The sequence below is a fragment of the Oppia nitens genome, unplaced genomic scaffold, assembly GCF_028296485.1.
Source record: "Oppia nitens isolate AA-2021 unplaced genomic scaffold, nextdenovo-longstitch-racon4-pilon3 scaffold15_pilon_pilon_pilon, whole genome shotgun sequence".
NCBI classification, from domain to species: Eukaryota; Metazoa; Arthropoda; class Arachnida; order Sarcoptiformes; family Oppiidae; genus Oppia; species Oppia nitens.
In genome coordinates this window covers 12,501-37,374 of record NW_026533194.1, presented here as the reverse complement: position 1 = coordinate 37,374, position 24,874 = coordinate 12,501, and the positions used below count along the sequence as shown (strand labels likewise).

The 24,874-nt window shown below is 21.0% G+C and overlaps 1 protein-coding gene across 1 annotated transcript in view; it reads right to left on the bottom strand.

The window, feature by feature from the left end:
- Nucleotides 1–21,459, bottom strand: part of LOC128963893 (contactin-2-like) — a 35,247-nt gene extending 13,788 nt beyond the window's left edge. The window contains exons 1-9 of the mRNA XM_054310437.1: nt 21,408–21,459; nt 20,474–20,524; nt 19,379–19,729; nt 16,065–16,172; nt 8,560–8,766; nt 6,003–6,150; nt 3,810–3,958; nt 2,029–2,214; nt 243–371 (exon numbers count right to left, since the gene is read on the bottom strand). Of these exons, the coding sequence (XP_054166412.1) occupies nt 243–371; nt 2,029–2,214; nt 3,810–3,958; nt 6,003–6,150; nt 8,560–8,766; nt 16,065–16,172; nt 19,379–19,729; nt 20,474–20,524; nt 21,408–21,426 (1,348 nt within the window). The 5' untranslated portion in view covers nt 21,427–21,459. The remainder of the gene's footprint in view (nt 1–242; nt 372–2,028; nt 2,215–3,809; nt 3,959–6,002; nt 6,151–8,559; nt 8,767–16,064; nt 16,173–19,378; nt 19,730–20,473; nt 20,525–21,407) is intronic.
- Nucleotides 21,460–24,874: the final 3,415 nt, after the last annotated feature.

Sequence of the window (24,874 nt, the reverse complement as noted above, 5' to 3'; positions counted from 1 at the left end):
ATACTGTATATACAGAATTATACAGTACTTTGTGTTGTCTAATGAAAAAAGTCATATCTATAACATACACACACTTATTCACTAATTCAGTAAAATATCATCAAAAAATATAAAGCCCAAGTTTATGGCTCAGTTGTCAGTGTATGTACGTATGTAACGCTGTGTTATTTTTTTTATTATGTTGTCGATGTTGTCGGTATGTGTTTGTGTCTATGTATGTGACGGGAACTGTCATTACTTACAGAATACTTGAACAAAGAGTTCGCCAGAATCTCCTCTTCCCTCACTATTATAGGCCACGCATTGATATCTTCCTTCCGATTCCCGTCTGGTATTCTTTATGATCAAAGTACTGTTCCCAATGATGATACCTGTGCTCGTATTATAGGACAAACACATGCAATAAAAATAGAGAAAAAGAAAGAGACAAAAAAATAAGAGTTTATTAAACACACTGTCATTATGTGTAACAATCAATGGTATGAGTATGTGATGTACAGTACAATATGATTACTATTATAACATCTACTGTATAGTCAAAGTTATATAATATAACTCTCTCTCTCTTTCTCTCTATTGCTTTGATTAGTTAGTGAATACCAGTACTAATGAATGTCATTGAATGGTAAGACATAAATATATATATAAAGAAGCTATTGATGATGTCTATGACTGTCGTCTATGACTGTCCTTAATATAAATAAAAATACTGTATTGTAGTGTATTAGTGAACTGGTAGTTAACACAATACTGAGTCAGTAATAGGAAAAGTCAAAATTAAATATATATCATAAATATATCAGCAAAATGTAATAATAATTGAAAATATTAGATATATTTTTCGCATAATTGTTAGCAAAAATTTTGTTACTGATTATATATATAAATAAATAAATACTTAAAAGGTTATATGATTAATATTAAATAGAGTATAAATCATTTATAGAAATATTTGTCAACAAATTTTGTTAAATATTTTGAATATTATAAATATTAAGTAGTAGTAGTCGTACAGTACATTAAGTTTATTAAAATGTTATATTATATCTATATAACTATGTCTATAATTATCGTAAAATAATAAATATTATACAAATTAATAATAGCTATACACTAACTATACTGTCGTATAATAATGCATTTGAAAATCGTTATGTACAGTACAATGCGTTATAGCATTTTATATGTTTGCAATTAAATTGTAAGTGAATGTCAACTAAAATTTTATGTCAAATACTACTGTAAATAGTGGTACAAAAATTTATTGTCTTTAATTATCTATAAGTGCATAAAAGTGTTTGACATATAAAATCTGCTAACATCGAGAAAAAATTAACAATGCTAGTATCGTTTAAAGTTAACTACTAGTGTATTGTATAATAGTATAATATTGCTTAACTACTAAAAGTAATATCAATATTATATATATAATATTGATATATTTAAGCACTATTTTGTAAGTATGAAAAGCACTGGTAGTCCTTTTTTTGGCGTTCACTGATAAAGTTAGTCAAATATGTGGCACAGGATCTGAATGAGCGTTAACTGAATTACCATTAGTTGTAGAGTTTAACAATAGTTAGTAATGCATAACATTAACTATGTATATAGTGTTTAATATTAATAGCAAAAACTACAGAATAACTATAATACAGTTGATATCTATAATAATAACACTTATATTTCTAATATAAATCGAAAGTCATATACACTGTATATATATTGTAAATATGGATATAAGTTATATATATTTAATATTTGTAAAGAATATTCTTTTGTATTTTTCTGTATACATATTTATTATATCAACCAATTGTATGCACTTGACGTTTGATCTACTAGTGCTAAACTATTATACCATATGACATAACAGTATTATTATTATTATTATTAGCTCCTTTACCTTATGTTAGATTATTTATTAGAAAAGCGTTAATACAATACTAACACAAAAAGGGTTGTTCGGGTTCAACGAAACGCACAGTTGGCGCACAACAACTAACAGTATAACAGTATGTTTGTCCATACCTTTAGCAACATCTTGTATGAGCTCTTTCCTATTGAACAGCCATCTAATTCTTGTAGGTTTGGGATTACTGCTGACATTACACTCCAATAGTATCTCATTGGACTCGTTAACGGTTGCCGTCATCGATGAATAGTCGACATCATCGTTGTTCCCTGAGCCCATAACCAGTGTCACGTTTGGCATAACTGTTTTTTATTTTTATTTGTTTTTATTTTTGGGGGTAACGGTAGGTATTCAATAAGTATGTGTGTGTTTATGGCACATCCATATGGCGCGACATAGAAAGAGAAAATTGAAAGCAAAAATAATAAATAAAAATTATTAAAAATTCGTTAATGGCTTTTTTTAAAAAAAATATTATACGAAAATTGTTGTGTCAAAAATATAATATATAGTATTATTTTGCATTTTCATAATTAACAGCAGTAAAACTATAGTGTAATAATAATAATAATAATAATAATAATAATAATAATAATAATAATAATAATAACGATATTAATAACAACAACAACAAGCGATGCTATCGATTAATGTTTTGTTGTAAGTCTAGAAAACAACGACAACAACAACTGAGTGTGAAATTTGTTAGAAATTAATTTATTGTAAAATATATTTATATTACAACAGAAAAATGTTTGTTTGGCAGTTAATTTTGATATCATATCTTTATGTTATTAATTTCTATATGAACTGTTATGTGCCAAACATATTTGCACCTAACTGTACTGTTCTAGAGCTTAGTTGGCTTATAAACTACTAGTGTTTTGAAATATAAATATCTATATATTGACTATCATTTATCATTGGGTGCTAACAGATAGTGAGTATTACATTGGCATCGGGTTATGGTCTCTCTCTCTCTCTCTCTCTCTCTCTCTCTCTCTCTCTCTCTCTCTCTCTCTCTCTCTCTCTCTCTCTCTATTATTGTCTTTATATCAATCTAGGATTTGTATCCCCCGTTTTCACAAAGATTGCATGTACCGGGTATTGAGATCCCTAACTATGTTTTTCTTTAGCTATACTGTATATTGGTTAAAAGCCGACAACTTAGCCTTTCGGCCACCGAGACACCATTGTCTCTATATGACATATACACACACATAAAAAGAGTGTGTCCAGTATATCCAATTTATATTTTACGGCACTACAAGTTATATCATATACTGTACTGTAAGTGCAATGAAAAAATATTAGAGATTATTATTGTGTTAAATGAAATAATAAATTTTATGTCAACAATAATCAAGAGCTACAAAACAAACGAGTAGTCAGTCACCAGTTTATTGAGATTTAGGTATTACTTAACACTATTACTTTATACCTATACATTAACACTTTATACTACATAGTCTCATATCATTGACACAATCAACACACACACAGATTCAACATAGCATCCCTGTGCTCTCACTAAAAGACGTACTGTACTGTACACTACAAGTCATTCAAGTATATGACCTAATATTTATTTTTTGTTAAAAACCTTAAGCTCGTGGATAATAGACATATACGCCATAAAACTAAAGCGGTTATCATTTCTCATAGCTCTCTCACTCACTCACTCATCCTCTCTTTCTCTCCTTCCCCTCTCTCTCTCTCTCTCTCTCTCTCTCTCTCTCTCTCTGTCTCTCTCTCTCCTTACACTCACTGACTATTGCCCATCGACCATCAATAGTGAAATGCGAGAGCACTGGGAGTTTTGGCACACAGGGAGATAGTTAGAGCCCGGGAGATGAGAAAAATAAATAACTTCTTATCAAATCAAGTGTTGTCTTACATTTGACGTCAAGATTTATGCGGTCTTCAGCGGCACTGTTAGATAATTTGGGATTTTCTGCACGACATCGTAGGTCTAAACCATTATCTTCAGGCGTCGGTACAAATGTTACGATACTTTTGGTGCCGTTGCCCTCCAAATGAGTATCTCTGTGTACATATTATACAAATATATATATATATATATGTTATATATGTGTTTTGAAAAACTTATTGACAAATATATAGAAATATATATATCATAGTTATATTAGATTTTTAATATTATATGTGAAAAGACAAACTATTGTCAGTTTATTTATTTTTTTGTAAATCTTTTACAGTGTATGGCTCTGTATAATGGCGTTAAATAAAAGTTTTGGCAGCTTTTCTTGTATTTGTATGTAGTGTTCAAAACTGCTGGTGCTTTCAAACCATTTATTTTAGTGGCACTCTTCGAAAGTGTCAATAAAATGTCAATTTATATATATATATATATATTTAACCCTTTTTTGTTGTTTTATTTTTTTAAAAAAGCATATCAAAGTTTCACAGAATATTCTATATTTTTTATTTATAAGTTTTTTTGTTGTTGTTTTAAATCGATACTCTCGTCACATACATACAAATGTATATAAAATTAAATAGATATTATTTGGCATAATATACAGTATTAATATAAAATCTAAAATTTATTTTCAACAAATGATATTTAAAGGTTTATCTGCACTTAATGTGAAAATCAATTAATAAGTTAGTMGTTAAGTAGTTAGATTTATAAAATAAATTTATTAATGATAAATATATATATATAAGTATATATATTTGTATAAAATTTAAACAGTATTTGTATTGTTTATATATATACTAATTTTTATTTAAATTAAACTTAAATTTTGCATTCATTTAAATTACAATTTTATGTAGTTGACATCAAATATGCAAAAATAAACAAACAAATGGGTAATTTAAATAAATAGCCATGTTGAAATAAATAGATTTACGACAATTGGCTTTAATGATAAACTATTAACTTCTCAATAATAAAATATCTTATAATAGAATATTCTTGTTATTTGTATATTTATTTATAAATTTRTTTCACTTTTTTTCTAACTCTTTCATTATAATACTGTCTATAATACTGTATATCGTATATAGTAATGGACCTGAAAATAAATATGCATTATTAGTATACTCAACCAACAACTTATATAACAAATAGAAAACACAATTTTATTTTGGCAATAGATTTAAAATCATTAAATTAATGGGTTATTGATTTTGTTGCTGCAATTTGTTATAGAAATACAATGTTTATACAGTTTAAAGCATCGATATATTAGTATAATACTGTAGTTGCATATGAGACAATAGCACTGGTAGTTTAAATGTATTTTAAATATATATAATGTATGGATATATMTAGAAATCTATTCTCATCACAAAACAAAACACGAATTTTGAAATAAAACAATCGATTTGTTGTTTTGTTACAAACAACAAAAATATCTAAACTGAATACAAAATATATTATATATATAATAAAAAATATTCTGTGATTTTGTTTATAAAACTTTTATTTAATTTTTATTTTATTTCATAAAACATTCAATTATCGACTTAACCTAATGGATATTTGGTAAGTAATAAATCAATCATCATCATCATTATGTAATACATTGACAAAAAAATATTTATATCATATATATATATATATACAATATATAGATATATTATTATTAACAGTATAACTAAAACATATTAAATTATCAGTGCGTAATGTCCTATTGATGATATACCCCCTTAAATAAATTGATTAATAAGATTATTTTTCATCAATCACCCAAAAAAAATGTTAAAAAAACATAAATTAATTTTTTATTTATTATCAAACAACAACAAAAATATTAGAAATACTATATATACAATTTATTGAATGAATTTTATCATATGAATGGCGCTAATATTGAATTTATAGTATATTATATCAATACATTATATATCAATATATAAATTTATATTTATATTAATATATAACTATTATGTGTGTTGCAATCATCTATCTTTTACATGTCATTAATATTTAAATGTTATTAATATGTCAACCAATACATGTTAATACATGATATATAATATATGATAGTAACACCGGTAGTTTATATGTTTAATAGATTACATATATTACAATATGGTTAAGGGAATCGACACTTACTTAAAACTGGTTAGCTTTTTGTCGCCTATAAACCATGCGATGACAGCCGCGGGTCGGGAACCGTACGTATGACAGATGGCTTCCAGTTTTCTCCCGGCAGTCAACCGATCCTTATTGAGTGACACTATTACGGCTTTCAATGGACGTACTGATCGTGTTTGGCAAAACATATTCATTACAAATTAGTGATACAATATTACAATACATTATTAAAAAAACACAATTATTTAGGCACACAATATAGTTATTAAGCTAATAAACACAAAAAAATAGGTTTATGTCATCATTAATAATACAACTAATAGACAAACATCTATCAAATGAATGTTTTAGAGTAATCATGTATTTTAATAGAAACAAACAAAATAAAAATAGTTTAGTAAATGAGCTATGATTGAGCTATTGGTGATACTGACAAACATCGATAGACTCAATGTTTATATTAATAATTTATAAATTCATTACTGTCTGCTAATTCYGTAATGAATAGAAAATAAAAAATAAAATTTACAAAATTGTTTGCAGTATTTTATAGATATAATTTTTTTATTATATATATATATATATATATAAATATTTAGTAATGTTTGGGCAAACATTACTCTACACTATTTGTTTAACTTATTGTAGACAACAAATAATATTTACGTTTGTCATGAATAATTTATTTTGTAAAAAATAATTTTTTTATTATTATTGTAAATATGTCTCTGAAAATAAAATAAAATTTAATTTCAAAATTATAAAATTATATATATATATATATTGTATATATTTATACTAACAGAATATTTCTTAATAAAATAAATAATTTTCTATTAGATATTTATATAGAGTATACACTGTTGATAAAATTGATAATAATTGTTGAAAATGTTTATCAAACACTTGAAGTAAAATTTTAAATTAAATTAAAAAATATTGAGAGATAACGACATACTTTAAATACAATATTGTGCATAAAATTTTTATGTATTTAAAATTAATTATTACAATTTAATTAATTTTTAATTAAACTTATATATGGTATCACTGCTGTGTATACTGTGCAGTATAAATGTAAATAATTTATATAATGTACAGTTATATATATATATATACAGTAATATATTCAGTAATATATATATATATATGTATATATATTACTGAATAATTTTCAAAAATTTTCAACAAAATCATTGTAYAGTCAATGTCTGCAAACAAAATTTATTATTTAACATTTTTATACTATTATTTGATTATTTACAAAGTGCTGCCAATATAGCACAATTTGCCAAATAATTAGAGATGGACAAATAGAAAGTTTCTAATAAATTTCTATGAGAAAGTTTCTAAAAAATTTATCAAAAATGAATTTCTCAAAATGGGATACATACAGTATATATAAAATAATTATAATTATCTAATAATAATCAGTTTTTAAAATTGTATTCATTATTTTATTATATATATATCACACAATTTAATATAATTAAATTAATTATTTTTTTATTTTAATTAACAATTAAAATATTAATAATAATATTTAATTATTCACAAGATTACAAATATCGAGAAAACAAAATTAACCATGGTGATCCCATAAATAGAAAATTCTTTTAGATACTATCTAGAAATTTCTCTATTATTTTATAAATTTCTTTTTTTTGCCAAAACTACAAATAATAGTAGTCTACTGTCAAACTCAATAAATAAATAAATAATTATATTATATTTGCTTACGATTTTGTAAGTAAGTCTATTATTGTTTAAATAATAATAATAATAATACTGAACTACTATATAATATAGTAGACACTTAGTAATGATTATTATATTACATTGCARAGTAAATTAGTATATATTAGTTTTTGTAATACAATTTGTATCAAATTACATATTGACGATACAAATTAATTTTAATTTTTATAATTAATAAAATAATAATTTTGTTATAAAATAATTTTGTTTACTATATAATCTTAAATTTATAATAAGTAAAATTAATGTTTTAGAAAAATGACAACATTTTTCTCACACAATTTTATTATAAAAGTTAAATATTTTTTTTTTAAACAAACAAAAAACTCTAATCTCTTATTTTTATTTTTAATTGCATGATTTAATTATTAAATTTTTTATGTATAATTTACGAAAAAAAATAAAATCTTATTTACATTTTTAAAATAATTTAATTCATAATATTATATTATACTGAAACTGAAAATTAAATTAAAAATATAATTAATAATTAAAAATGTTTAGCAAATAATTTTAGTTAGAAATAAAAAATATTTTAATAATTTTAAATATTATTATTTTTTGCTGAAAATTGTTTTATTCTAAATATAGCTTTTGAACTATTTTAGTACTAAATTAATTACATTTTCTAATAAAACTATTATTAGTTTACAATACTATCAATTAGTTTTTTCTTTTTTTTATTTATTGATGTGGTTATCATTGTGTTAATAAAATGTTTTATATATTGTAGTTTACTATACTGGTATCTAAAGTTATATATAATTTATATATGTGTGCAATCAGACTATATCTCAAATGACTATAATTAACTTACAATTTATATCAATTGTGATTGATTTGACAACTGGTTTGGTTAGCTCACTGTTAGCGGCGTGACATTTGATCACTGCATTGATGTCACCTCTGGCTATACTGTCCAGTGTTATGCCGGACACAACTGTGCTGTTGTCTCGTATCATAACTGTCTGTTTTGTGAGCTTACGGTTATTGCGATACCATGTGATGGTTGCCAATGGATTACCTGAAAAAAATAATTATAGTATAATATATAAATATATAGAAAATTATAGGATATAAGAAATTTCATATCAATTTAGTGGTATAAAAGTCAAAGTATTAGTATTATAATTATACTAATAATAATAATATTTATGTGCAATGATTGCCAGTTATGTGTTTGAGTTAATGTAATTACATATAAAAATTTAGTATAATACAGAATAATGTATATATTTCAGATGACTGTATATATATATATATATATTRCATATATATATATTAATATATGCTAAAGCGTGTTTGAGTTAATATTATTTTTATGTAATATTATCACTAATTTTGATAGTTATATATTTGACGGCTAGTTTTATCGTTTAATTAAAACACGTAGTTTTTTTATGTCAAAGTTATGTCAAAGAAACATATGTTTTTCAACTTAAAGAAATATATTTAATTTTTGTTATACGTTGTTGTATATTAATATTAACAGAAAAAATTGACAAAACAATGAAAATTAGTTGAAAAGTTTTTTTTGTTTGTAATTCTGTGTGTTAATTATGTAAACGTATTGTGAATAATTAATTAATTAATGAAAATACATGTGTTAAATATTTATGAATTCAATTTAGCTAAACATATACACTAATGTAAAGTTATATACTGCGTGTATATATATATAAATAACATTGATTATTTTAGTAACAAAAAAAATTAGCTACAAAATGTTTTGCAATATACTGTAATAATTATTGTAAATAAAATGACGATTTATTTTTTATTTTATTTATACATTAAACTAAAAGGTTGGCAAAATAATTAGTTAATTGAAACAATATTTTATTAATAAAATTATACACATAAATATATTTCTAATAAATTTATTTATAGTTTTGTTTTTAATGCTATAGTTTGTTATATATTGTTAAAATATTCAGTATTGTTTCATTCATTTGTTGTATAATATTAAATTTTATTAATATTTAATAGTTATATAATTTTAGGTAATAACATCTACAATACAATTATTTAATAAATTATATAAATATTGGATAATATTAAATAATATACAATAAAATATAATTATAACAAATATTTTATTAAATATTTTAAGCAAAAGCTTTATTTCTAACATAGAATATAATCAATTAATAAACAAATTTTATTTTATAATATTTTAACAAATAATATTTTGTGAAATATATTTAATATATAAAATGTTAGGCAATTTAATGTGTATTATAAAATTAAGATTATTATTAATATTATTAAAGCATTTTTGTTTGCTTTAATATCTGTATATTATTCGTTACGCATTTATATTGGGATTTCAAATCTAATTTAATCCTAAAGAAAATATATTTAATTAAAGTGTATATAATGTTTATTACTTATATTAGTTATACAATGACTAAAACATATTAAAATATAAATGCATTATATAATAAAACATTATGTATAAGTACTTAATATTAAAATTTATACACTATATGTATGATTCAAAATAGATATTAAAATTTTCATTTTAATAATGAATTTAATGTTTGTTCATATATATATATATATACTATATATATATTGTATTTTATATATTTATGTGTATTTATATATTTATGTGTATTTAAAAAATTATATGCATTATTAATACACAATATAAAAAATTCTATATATTCTTTATAGCATTAGTTAATATTTTAAAAATATAAATCACTATAATAGCTTATAAAAATATAAATACATACAAACTACTTACTGTATTATTTTATAAGATTAACTTTTTTAATGACTTAAAATTTTTAAATTGATAAATGTCATAGATATTACATGTTATCTTAAAGATATTAATGTTTTCTATTAAATTCATTATTTTAAATTTTAATTCACTTGAAACTATAATTGTAAATATAAATTAATCATATTATATATATTTATATTTTGTATTATTTCTGTTAATAAATGTATGTTATAATGTTATGTAATCTGTTAATTATAAAATAGTATATTTCATATACAAAAATTTATATATCAATACTTTCTTTTTAGTTACTTAATGAATAATTAAAATCAATAACAAAAAACAATAATATTACTAATTTTTAACAACTATTTTATGATTATATAAATAACATTAAAAAATTACTAGTATAAAAATTGCTAGAAACAATACATTATTTTTTAATATGAAATTAATTTAACACTATATAATTAATTTAGTGTTTATGCAAATAAAAATATTTATTTAAAAACTTTATTATAAAATAATTTCTTTTTCAATTATACAAAATAATAATAGAAATTATATTTATATTAAAATTATTAATAGTATAAACAAAACGACTAACAAGCTTAAGGTTCAATGACATACAAACGGGAGGTAAGGGATGAAAGTCGTAAATATTGTATCCATTTATTATTTGCATTATAAGTATTATTTCTATTGAAATGTATTTATAGATTACTTATATATTGATTATATTAATGTTATTTATTATATAAACATAATTAACTGGAAATTAACTGGAAAAATACAATGTTTTCAGTTTTGATTTTGCATAATACAGTATAATACAGTATAATATAATGTACTGTATGTGTTATACAATTATAAAAACTAATATATACTATGTTAATAGATTATTTATGAATATTTAGTAAAAATATAATTGCTAGTGTGATAGAATGGTGGGCGCCTCCAGAGAAATATAATAAAAATATCTTTATTATGTATTTTATAAATAAGCTATACTGTATTATTAGCTATACTGTATCTAATGTTATCCTATGTTAAATTATATATGTAATTACTAAATATGATTATCTTAAATAACTAATTTATGTTATATTTAATTATAGATTTTTATAATTATGATAATTAAGAATATTGTGTTAATTAATTATGTAAAGTTAAATATTAGTTATTATTATTATAAGTTAGTTAAATGTTAATTAATTATTGTTAAAAACTCACGCATGTAATACTTATGTTTTGTCGATACCCATGCATTATATTATAATAAAATTTAGTTAAGTTTAAGTAGTTGTGGGCCTACGGGCCTACACAGTACACAAATAACGTCTACTATTGATTCATACAACAGCCTAAGTGTATTAACCGGGAAATAGTAGTCCGTTTACGCGGAGAACTTTCCGTGAGATCCGATACAGGCTTCCGACATACTATAAGCATTGACCAGTGGCCAGTGAGTCCCGAGAGGGTCACTCAGAGATTAAGTGACGCCCGTGAGGTGTCCTATAAACTACCCTTCCATAAATTACGCGCATTACCTTTGCAGTGATATCCATTATTTTATATATTCACGGTATCCGGTTATTCGGACCGTGTTAACGGGACCAACCTAGTAAACCCATAATACCACTCCCGTTACACTAGAAAATGCATTATTGTTATAAAAATCTTTATTTTTAAATAATAATAATGAAATAATTTAAAATAGAAAAAATAGAAATTCTATAAAATTAATAATAATAATAATATTAAATCAATATTTATTATAAAACATATTTTACTTATCATATATCAATGCTTTTGAAATTATTTTGAACTATAATTTTGTGTGTATGAAAATTAGCTATTTATTATACAAACATTTAGTTTCTGCCAATACTGATAATTACAAGTATTTAATACAAAGAAAAAAATTAATAAATTATTGATAAAAGAGATAAACTAAATGATAACTATATCATAGTTTATTTGTCTTTCTCCTGAATATTGCGTTTTATTTGCTATGTTTTTATTGCATTTATAAGTAAAAAATAGTTGAATTTAAAGCCAATTTTGTAGCTGTTTTTATGTACAGATTATTTAAATAAATTTTMTCTTAACATTAATGGATATATTATACAAATTGTTTACTTATATACCATATTAAGAGTACTTTAACTTTTATACGCTTTACAAGTAAATGTTTAATTTAATTAGTTAGCTGTGGTTTGCAAATGTTTGCATAATCTATTTAAACTAAATATTATTAATAATTATTAGTGTAATCATAATCTTGTTATTAAACTAAAAACATTCAAAAAAAATTCAATTAAATGTATTTTTATTTTAATGATACACAATGCCTAAACATAGTTTTAATTTTTATAATTTTTAATGTCTTTGATTTATTTGATATTTTTAATTTATAATTATTACTTTTTATAAATTATAATACTAACTTTTTTAATTATTATTTTATTGCTAAATTAAAATTTTGTATATAAATTAAAAATTACTTTTTGTGCTAATATTTAATTTTTGATGGATATAATAATTAAAATGACAAATATATTTGTAGATATTATCAATACAATAATAATCAAGGGTTATCATGGGAATCGTTTCAACTAAATGTCCAATTGGATCGATAAGTTAAGTACTATTAGAAATGTCAATTGATGGTCAATACTATATATTTTTTATAAACAGTTATCATAATGTATAGTAATGTCTAAAATATTAGCTAATTTTTTCTTTCTTTATGTGTATTCAATGCAAAAAAACTAAAAGTCAACCAAAATATAATACTATTTCACTAATGCAGTGAATTTATAATAAATAAATATAAAAATGCATTTATTCTCTAAATAAAATATAGTGTATAACCATAATACCTAAATTTATTTATAAAACTATATTAAGCTTATGGCTCCGGGATATAATGTTTTGAGAAAAATTGAGTCAAGCAAACAGCTTTGCCATTACTTTACTSTATATAGAAGTTTCAATTCTCGATATATAAAGTAAAATATATTGTATAAGTTAATGTATATTTATAAATAACATATAATAATATATGTAAAACACATACACTATCTTTGGCTCATTTTGTTTATAAAAATTTCACATTTCTTTCTATATAACTGTATATAACTTCTATATATATTATATAATTACTTTAACCTCAATATACAATTTGAACATTAAATTATAATCATATAAACAAAATACGATGGATATATAAAACAAAAATTAATAATAATGGAAACAAAATTTTATGTATAACAAAAATTTTATTTTTTATTGTTGAAAATTTTACTAATATTATCATAAGATTTATTGATAAGCAGAATATTCTATATAAAAGATAATTTTTATTGTTTTTTTTGTTTCATACAAAAAAACAAATGATTATAATTATTTTTAAAAATATATTATGATTATAATGTTTTATTATTTAATAAATTGCTAATACTAGTATAATTATATTAATTTATGTAAAATTTTTGTTTTTAGATATGCAAACTATAAAAATCAAAGATTATAGTTTATTATTATTACTATTACTAATAGTATATAAATTTACAGTTTTTAGGAAATAATAATAAATGACAACACGAAACGATATTAAAAAAATTTATAGCATTTAATAATTTTGATGTAAAATTTCATAATACTTAGTAATAATAGAGATTAAAAACAATTTTCTAATTATAGATAATAATAATAATAACCCTAATTTATTTATATATTTTTTTCACTAGTTATATTAAATTTGAATTTATGTTAATTAATTAGCAACGTATTAATGCATTAAATTGTTAATTGGTTAAAAATAAATATTAAATTTAATTTACATTTATATAGTATAATTGAAATCATTTTATTATTATATTTAGTTTAAATTGTTATAATAACCAATATATTTATTTTTTAAGCATATGCTAGATATCATTACTATTATAATTATTATTAAAGATTATTATTTGTTTAATCGTATATAATTATACAATTAACTAAAACAAATAGATATTTTTTCTAAAATATATATTTGATTCAATCAACGATTATTCTATTTTATTAATTTTATTTTGTTAATATTTACTATTGTTTGACACTACTATTATTAATATAGATAATTCAATTATTAGTTTTATATAATACATAAATTTAATAATTAAAACATTTATATATAATATTACTGATAAATACAATCATTAGTTAGTAAAATAAAAAAGTAATTTTACTATAAATAATAATCTCATTTATTTTACTTAATATTAAAATAATTAGAAATATTAGTATTATTCTATTTTTATTACATTATAAATTAATTATACATAATCTTAGATAAAATTGTATTTATATTTTATATTTTATAAAAATATATTAATAATATTTACAATCTACTATAAATTATATACATTATATAATATGTCATGTATATTATATTAAATATATAAATTTTTACTAAATTATATTTATGATTGTTTGCATATTTATTAATTTTTACCAAATTAAAAAAATAAAGTATTTATTGTAAATTATAATTATACAGAAATAGATCTAATGTCAAAACTAATAAAAAATTAACCGTAAAATCCAAAAGTCTTACTATTAAATAAATTATTGCTATAAATAATCTATATATTTACTGTATACTTATTGTATTATTATTACTATAAATTTATATAAATAGATACAACTTATACTTTTTGTATAAACTATATACATATAAACCATATATTTTATATACACTATTTGTATAAATAAAATGACTTCAAGTATAATGCATTATAACAACATTGAAGAGATAGAAATTAATGATAAGGAAAGTGAATCACATAAAAGTCTTTTTTCATTGTAATGATTGATTACTGATTTATTCAATTGATAAATATATACTGAATATATACTGTATATATATATTTATATTAAGATTATATATATAAACTGAGACCTATGTCTATATGCATTGATAGTTAGTGAACTTATTTATCGTTAAATATATATGCAATAACACAGCAATAGTTAGCTGAATAAATACATTGTGTATATAAATTATGACCGTATCGTTACTACAAATTTTTATCAGGTGTGTGTGTATTTGTGTTTGTGTTTACTTGAACCTTAAAAATGATTTTTATTTTATCACTGAAATGCTAAAACCCCTAAGAGATAAATATGTTTTATAATATACTTTATTTTTTTTGGTTAAAAAAACTGCCAAAAAACAAATACCATAGTATTGAATACACAATATATTTCATTGATTATCAGTTGACATACTAAAATATTTACTATATGCAGATTACAGTATACAGTACTATGTGTTTATATTATATATTTTAAAGATAAACATATAAATTACATACATTGAGATCTTAACTATACTACTGACTGCCAGTAAAAGTAGGTCTATCCGAAAATTTATATGTGTTTGTATGCATTGGCATTAAGGATAGTAGTAGTATTAGTAGTAGTTGACTCAGTTGATGTGTGTGTGTGTGTGTGTGTGTGTATTATTGGTGCAAAAAGATAGATAACTATATAGACATTGAGTGCAGAAATAGTTTAATACAAAAGATCATACAAACCAGCGATCGATTCACAGAAGAGCTGTACATCAGATCCCTCGTCAAAGACGGCAATACTTTTGAGTTCAATTCCACTCTCATCTCTGATAATCACTCTTTTGGGAGGAACTGTTAGATAGATATTTGGTCGGCAAATGTGTAGAAAGAGAGAGAGAGAGGGAGAGAGAGAGAAACATACGGTTAGTATAGTTAGTTAGATATACATATAGATTATATAGACATATCAATAGTATAGAATATTATTGGTAAAAAGTCTAATGTATACACAAATACTGTACACATACAGTATATATTGATAATAAAATATAGCAAATAACATATGAACAAAAATTTGAATTTGTTTTTTATGTACACTAATATTAGGTAATAATAGTGTGTTTGAGATCTTTATATTTGACATATGATATACAAGTCTCTGTATATGTCTATAAACAAGTTTATATACAACAATAGGTTTGTGACACCAAAACTTTTTTGCTCCTTTTCCTCCCATTCCTCTCATCATTCACTCTATAATTTTTTCTATCTCTCACTGGGAGTGCATTTCGTGGACACAATATATTATACATTATTAGATAGTTATGATACTATTATTCTTATTTCTGTACTGTATATTGAACTTAGTGTATATACTGTACTAATATAGCGTTCAGTCATAATATAGCAGCAGTAGGTGTAAGCGTTTTATCAAATGAGAAATATAAATCTATTACATACTATCATATTATAGGGATATAATGATAAAATGTTGTGTTTTTTGTTGTTTAACTAATAGACAAACAAAAATTCACAAAAAATATAGTTATATTGTCATTTAAATTTATAATAAGTTAAAATTATATCGATTTTAAAGAAAGAATTTGTAGATAAAAAATACACATTTATATATACTGTATATTAAGCAGTGTATTATATAAAATAATATTTTTAAAATACAGAATATTCTGTATATATATACTGTATATTATATACAATATACGTATATAAAATTATATTAATCTCAGTTTAATGTGTATATCTAATATATCCATATAAATTTATATTTAGAATAGTACAGTGTATTTATGTATATATTTTTATAATATTTTTTTATAATAGATATATATATATATATATATGTTTGTGTGTGTGTGTGTGTGTGTGTGTGTGTGTGTGTGTGTGTATCTATGTGCATTGTATTTGTGTATTGTATGTGTGAATTGCTTGATGACATTTTTATGGACTTCCTGTATACTGTATAATATCTTATATACAGTTTATATATATTATTATATTTATTTTAAGAGTTATGCGTCCATATGTTAGATACAATATTTGTTATATAATAAAAAGCAAAAAACATAAATAAATAAAACAAATACTACAGTATATATAAACGTATATTTTTGTTGAAAAAATAATAACAATATATTTTCTTTGCCATTAAATCTATTTTCAATATATTTCATATATATTTTATTTATATGTTGTGTAAACTGTATATTGTTTTATTTTCTATAAGTAATAATTTTTTTTGCAACTTTTTTTTTTGTTTATTTGGTGTGTGTTTTTGAGCCATAAAAATAAATGTTCAAAAATTACAAAACAATAAAAATAGTGTTAAGGCTTTCTCTCATTTAAACTACTGCAGCAGTAGTAGTAGTCAATTGTTTATTACTTGTACAGTGCAGCGTGTATTTAATGTGCAATTTATTTTACAGTAAAAGTGTATTATTTTTTAAGTTTACAGTTAATAATTGGTGTCCATAGTCTTAGCCCTGTCCCTAAAATGATAGTATTTATATTGTGTGTGTGTGTGTGTGTGTGTGTGTGTGTGTGTGTGTGAGCTTTAATAGCTAATAATAGCGTGTGAATATAGTATGTGTGTGTGTGTGTGTTATAAATAAAAGACATTATAAAGTTTAGGTTAACGATTTTTTAAAAAAGCTAAATAAAAAACATATAATAAGTGAAAATAATGATAAATATTTTGGAGACAAATATGTTTTTAATGTTAACATGTTTTTTGTTATTTATATTCAGTCGACTTTAAAATTATTTCTTAGTAAAGAAAACAATGTTTTACTTTTTCTAGTGTTTAATATTTAGGGTTTTATATAATATATTATTACAAACACACACTAACTCATTCACATTATACATATTATATACTCTATATAGTAAATAATGTTGATTTATGATGATTTTGTAATAAAAAAATAGGATTTATTTGCTCTAAGATTTGCTTTCTATTGATATAATATGTAATTAAAATGAACTGAATGTGGATATTGTGTGATATTATATGGATTGAGATTTTATTAAAAACAACTTAGATTTCACTCTCTGTCCAAATGAAACAAAATACCAGAATATTCTCTGTGTAGTAAAATATTGTCTCAGTTTCTCTCTCTCTCTTTCTTTCTTTCTTTCTTTCTCTCTGTTCAGTTAAAACTAATGTTGAATAATAATAAATAGCTAAAAGATTAGTAGAGATTTGTAGCCTTAGATATCCGACTAAAATTCTGTGCATCAAATCAATAGTTTATTTGTTGTGAAGACCAACTACTTTGATGGTGAGTGAGACAGACAGAGAAAGTAAGAGAGAGAGAGAGAGAGAGAGAGAGAAAGAGAGAAGTTTGCAAAACCCAATGTGCAAAATAAAGTGCAAATTGAAAACAACTTTTTTTAAACATTTTTGTCTCACAAATTCTCTGAAAATCTTTTACATTATAAGAAAATTTGCAAAAAAAAGATAATTAAATTAATTTATTTTATTTAAAACTATTAAATAATTGTGTCACGTTTGATGATAGAGTGAATAATTGCTTTTTAGATATAAATTTAGTTAACAATAAAATAAGAGAATAAGTTTTTTATATAAGATATTTATTTTTAATATTTGTTAAATCTAATATTTATTGAAATAAATCTTTAAAATAAAACTTTACCCTAAGTTATCATACTAAAAAAAGCATTATTTTAACTTTTTTATATAGAATTATATTTCATGATAAAAATATATTCAATTTTTTGCAAATATATATATATATATAATATAACTTATATTTTTGTGAATATATATTTTTAAATATTTAAGTCACGTATTGTTTTGTATCACTGAATAAAAAATTGAATACTACTACCGTAGCAATAGTATTATAATCATGAAATGTATTACATATAAAAATATATTTCACATAAAACTTCAAATAAAAATTTATGCAAAATATTCTAATGTAATGTAGTTTTACATAATATAAGGTCTGCGGTTAAGAGAGACTAACAAATTATATCACATATAATACATATAAATAATAACTATTAATACATACCGACAACGTTGAGCATAACGTTGCTGATTGTGGTACGCGTCCACCGAAAGTCTACTCGACACCAGTACTGACCGCTGTCCGAGTCGACAATAGGACTGAGCCGAAGTAGAGCCGGACGGACTGATATATCAAACGTTGCTCTGCCGGCCAGTTCGTCAGCAATAAAATGTTTGGCACTTTCCAGTGGGGTATTCCTACTGCGGGCGTCTATACTATAGATGGGCGCTCCCGATATGTCGTCACCTCTGTACCAGAGGATTAAGGTCACTGAATCGGTCGACATTCCCGGTGCTGTTATCTCGCACGGGAGCGCAACACTGGAGCCTAATATTGTTTGCTGTTCAGGAAATGCTGTATTTGTTTTCAATGTTAACATTAAAAACAAAATTTATTTAATATTATAATTGATATTTCTAATTAAATTAAATTTTTTATATTATATATGGTTTATGTTTTTTATGGTTTTAGTTAATAGTTGCTTAAAATATAATTATATTAATATATACTGTATTATAATAATATGTTTTCACTAACTTCTAATGTTTGTAACATTTTTAATCAAATAAAATTATGCTAATTATACTATATGTAGATTCTTTGTTTAAACATTTTTGGAAACCAAAATTATTTTTTATATATATTATATAATAGTTTTAGTTATTTTTAAGCTTAATATGCATAATAATTGAGTTAATTACATGTCTGGCAAAGCATTTATATGATATATTTTTTATATTATTAATTTAATAAATTAAATAAATATAATATACTATATTATGCTATATATAATATATTCGTGTTTTTTGAAATAAATCTGTAAACCATTTTTTATACAATAATATTGTTTGATTATTACAACTGTAAAAAATTGTGTCATAATTACCTGCATGACTGGTAACTACTATAGTAACTACAATATAATTGATAATATCTATAACCAAAAAAATACGAGTGCAATAATATTTATATATACAGTATATATATATATATATTAAATTAAACAATATTTATTAGATATAAAAACAGAGTTAAATTAAGTAAAATAAAAATTTAATTTGTGATATGATATGTAAAATATATATTTATATTACTCACTGGTATGCTCTGCCTGTAAATTAATGTTGGAATTCATGGCCGTAGACATCACTATTGTTGTTGAAATGGGTGGGGAATGGGATGAAAATAAGACAGAAAGATAGATAAGCACATCGGATGAGTAGGTTTTTTAGTAAATATACAGTTTATGAATATTAGATTAGAATATATTTATCTACAGTATATATATATATATATATATACTGTAAATTATATATAGTACTGTAGTATGTACTGTATAAATACAATTATAAACAATATTTACTAAACTATACAAACATAATAAAATGGTAGTAGTAGTAGTACATTACATTCAATGATTTTATAATAATTAAATTTTTGTTTAATTATTATTATTTATTAAACAAATATACATCCTATATTGACAATGCTAAAAAGTTGTATATTTAATTTCACTAAATAACAAAAAAAAGTAACACACGTTTATTACTTAAATGTTTTGAATAATAATTAGTATAATATAGTGTATAGTTCTAACTCAATATATATTTTTAAAAATCAATTGCTTTTATAATGCTATTATTGTTTCACAAAAATAATTTGAAACATATTTAAAACATTTTTTTCTCTATTTATATTTAGTAATGCTAATTTTGCTAATAAATATGTACAGTAAATGATAAATAAATATACAGCAAATACATTTTATAATTTTATTTTTTAAATTACAAATATTCTGTTATATTATATTAAATGTATAATAAATAAAATGTATTGCATTTATATATATGGTAATATAATACATTATACTAATCTATTACGTGATTCAGATTGCATACAAATATATATATATATATATATATATACTGTGTATATAGAGTTATTGAAATATATTATATTTCACTTGTCTATTATTGGATAAAAAAAGTAAATATTTTTATCAATAATTATCATATATAAAATAAATTTATACCTTGAATAATGTGTAACATTAATATGAATGCAATGTATTGAAATTTAATGAATAGATTACATTTAGTTTGATATCGATATATATAATAATGATGATGATAATGATTATTATTATTATTACTTATATTACTGTTAATATTGATATTATTAATATTATGTATTGTAGTTTTGATGCAAATCATCATATGTTTTGATCACCGGATGAGCCGTTCATATCATTATTTAATTTATTTAAAACCATTTAATAGTATTTCATATACAAATCATGTTATAAGATGATCGTCTATTGTATAATAAATGATTTTGATTTTCTGATTCATATTTTATTCAACCAATGTTTTCAAATATTATTAATTAAATTGATTGTATCTGTAAAAAAATAAATTATAAATATTAATAATTTTTTTCTAAATTAAAATATTAAGTATTGAATAAAATAGATACAGTATAAAAATTTAGTATGTATAATACAATGAATAAATTATTGTTAATTACTTATAATAAATTAATATATTAAAATATATTAACGGTACAATAATTAAAGATTTTGTATTTTTTAAATACAAAGCACAGTGTAATTTTGTAATTACAATGTTATATAATTATAAAAATAAAATAATTAGTTTTTTAGTTAAAAAATAAAATTTTCTTATATGTAATTAAATTTCATTGTCTTAACAAATTTTTAAAATTTTAGAATTTATATAAAATTAAATTAAATTTTAGTTTTATTTTGAGTTATTCATAAAGTGAAAGCTTTTTATCTATAAAAATAAAAATATATATTATATAATATTGTATAGATTATCGCATATATCATATAAAATTACAGTATATATATTGTATTAGACTAGTGTATTATATTAAATAGATAGATAGATAAAATACAAAACATATATAAAGTTATTAAATGAATAACTTTTAGTGTACTTATAGCCAACCATTTCTGCTTCGATGAACATTCAAACCAATGGACAGTTAGATTTTGAGTTCAAAAATAAAAGTCAATATTTTTTACTTTTAAAATACTGTAATCATAAATATTTAAAACATTATATATATTTTTTGTTAATATTGAATTCTCAATTGTTATGTAACTTTTTATATTTATTTTTTAAAAAGTTTTAAGATTACATTTTATTATTTGAGAATAATTTATGTTTTTTGTACATTTTTTTCTCTGTAAGTGCATTATTATTTAGCAATCAAATATATATATATATATATAATATGATTCACAAAATTATTACTATTTTGGTGCTTATTTTTTTGTCAAATAGTGCTCAAGTTAAAATATAAMAACTATAACATATACAGTAATATACAACATTAAACAATATTAAATTATAAATAATATAATTACAAATGAAATAATGTAAATTAGATTTTGATTTTTTTTATCGTAAAGCATTTATATCTCATAAATATATTATATTTTCAGATATTTTTTATTTAATCATATGTTATTAGAAATGGACAAACAGAAATTTTTAATAAATTTTTCTAAGAAAGTTTCTCAGAAATAAATTTCTTTAAAAATTTTACTTTATTGTTATGCTATGGAATCCCAATATATAACTACAGTATTGTAATACTGTATTATTGATAAATAATTTACACAAAACTATTATACAAATTAGGATCTCTATATTTAAAATTAATGAAATAATATTATTATATTTAGTTATTATTAATATAATATATAATAWTATAGTTTATTATAAAATACAGTATATTATTTTTAAAATTTTCCTCTATGTAATAATGTATGTATAAAATAATAACTTTACAACTTAAAAATATAATAATAAATTAATCTACTAAAATTTTTACAAAATATGTTATTATCAATCTTTTATTACTTTAAATTTAGTTCAATATATTAAATTAGTTTTCAATATCAATTAATTGTATTTTTGACATTTTTAATTATATTACTTTTATTGATAATAATTGTAAGTTATTTAGATGTATATTTATATAAATACATACATTCATACAATATTATATTGATTGAGACAATCTAATTAATTTAGTAAATCTAATAAAGAAAAATTTTCAAAATTGTATTTATTATTATATTATATATTTTGATACAATAAAAAAATTAACTTTATCAAATTCTAGTTCAATGTAAAAAATTTAATTAAATTTGTTGTCTTTTATGTTTTAAATAAAATTATATTTGCACTTTTGAAATAATCAATATTTATAATTATATTAAAATGTAAATCTAATATATTTTAATTCAATTCTCACTATTTATATGAATATTTGTTATCTTATATTATGTTTAATTGTTTGCCATAAAACAATAAATATAATCATATAATCAGAAAAAATATAAGACAATCATTTGTTATTTAAATAAATATAGAATATTTTGTTCGCTAAATATTCAAATAATAATATAATAATATTAAAGCAAATGAAAAATATTTTATATAAGACATATTGTTTTAGTCAATATCTTATTAATACTTATATAAGTATAAAATCTTTTTTACTTTCATTTCAATTCTTGTGGCAATAAATGCGTGTATAATATGTATGGGATATAGCACTTGAAATTTACTTTTCAGATAATATATTTGGTTATATTGTTTTATTATTATTATTATTATTATTATTATTATTATTATTTTGTTTGCATTTTTGAGTGTATGTGTGAATAAATTTGAATAATAATATTAATAACGAGCATTWAGTTTTAGTTCACATTTTYATATAAATGCATATTTTAAAAATACTAATCGATTAAAATTATAATTTTTATATTTTTTAATACATAGAATATAAATATATGCAAATATATTTGTTTGTTTTGTCTAAATGTGTCTAAAGTGTAAAATAATTAATTAGTTAATTGCCTAAAAATGTGTGTATGTCATCAATTTGTAATCTTTATTATACTATTACTATTACTATGGTAAATATATTCAATATAATATGGTTGTTATAATTAAAAATGCTTATTTAGAAAAATATTTTTAATAATATATTATCATTTATTTTAATGTTTGATGATTTAATTTTGCTAAGGTTTTTAATTTATTTCTAAGTATTATTTAAATATCGTTATGCATATACATTATGTTGTAAAATGCATTATATATATATATATATATATATATATTAACTTTATTTATGTCAAAAACAAATTAAAATTATATTAGCAATATCAAAAATATAAATTTTATACTAGATAAACAATTTATATACTACAGTATATATTGTACTATCATGTTGAATTTTATTATACCCAACACAACAATAAACACGGATATAAAATTCAATAATAAATAATAAAAATAAATATAACCGATTTTATTTATACATTATTACGGCTATTGTATATATATATATTGTATAATATAAATATAATTTTCAACTATAAATTCAGATACATAGACACACACACACATTGAATAGAAATAGTTTTGTTGATATCAAATAACCAAAAAAACA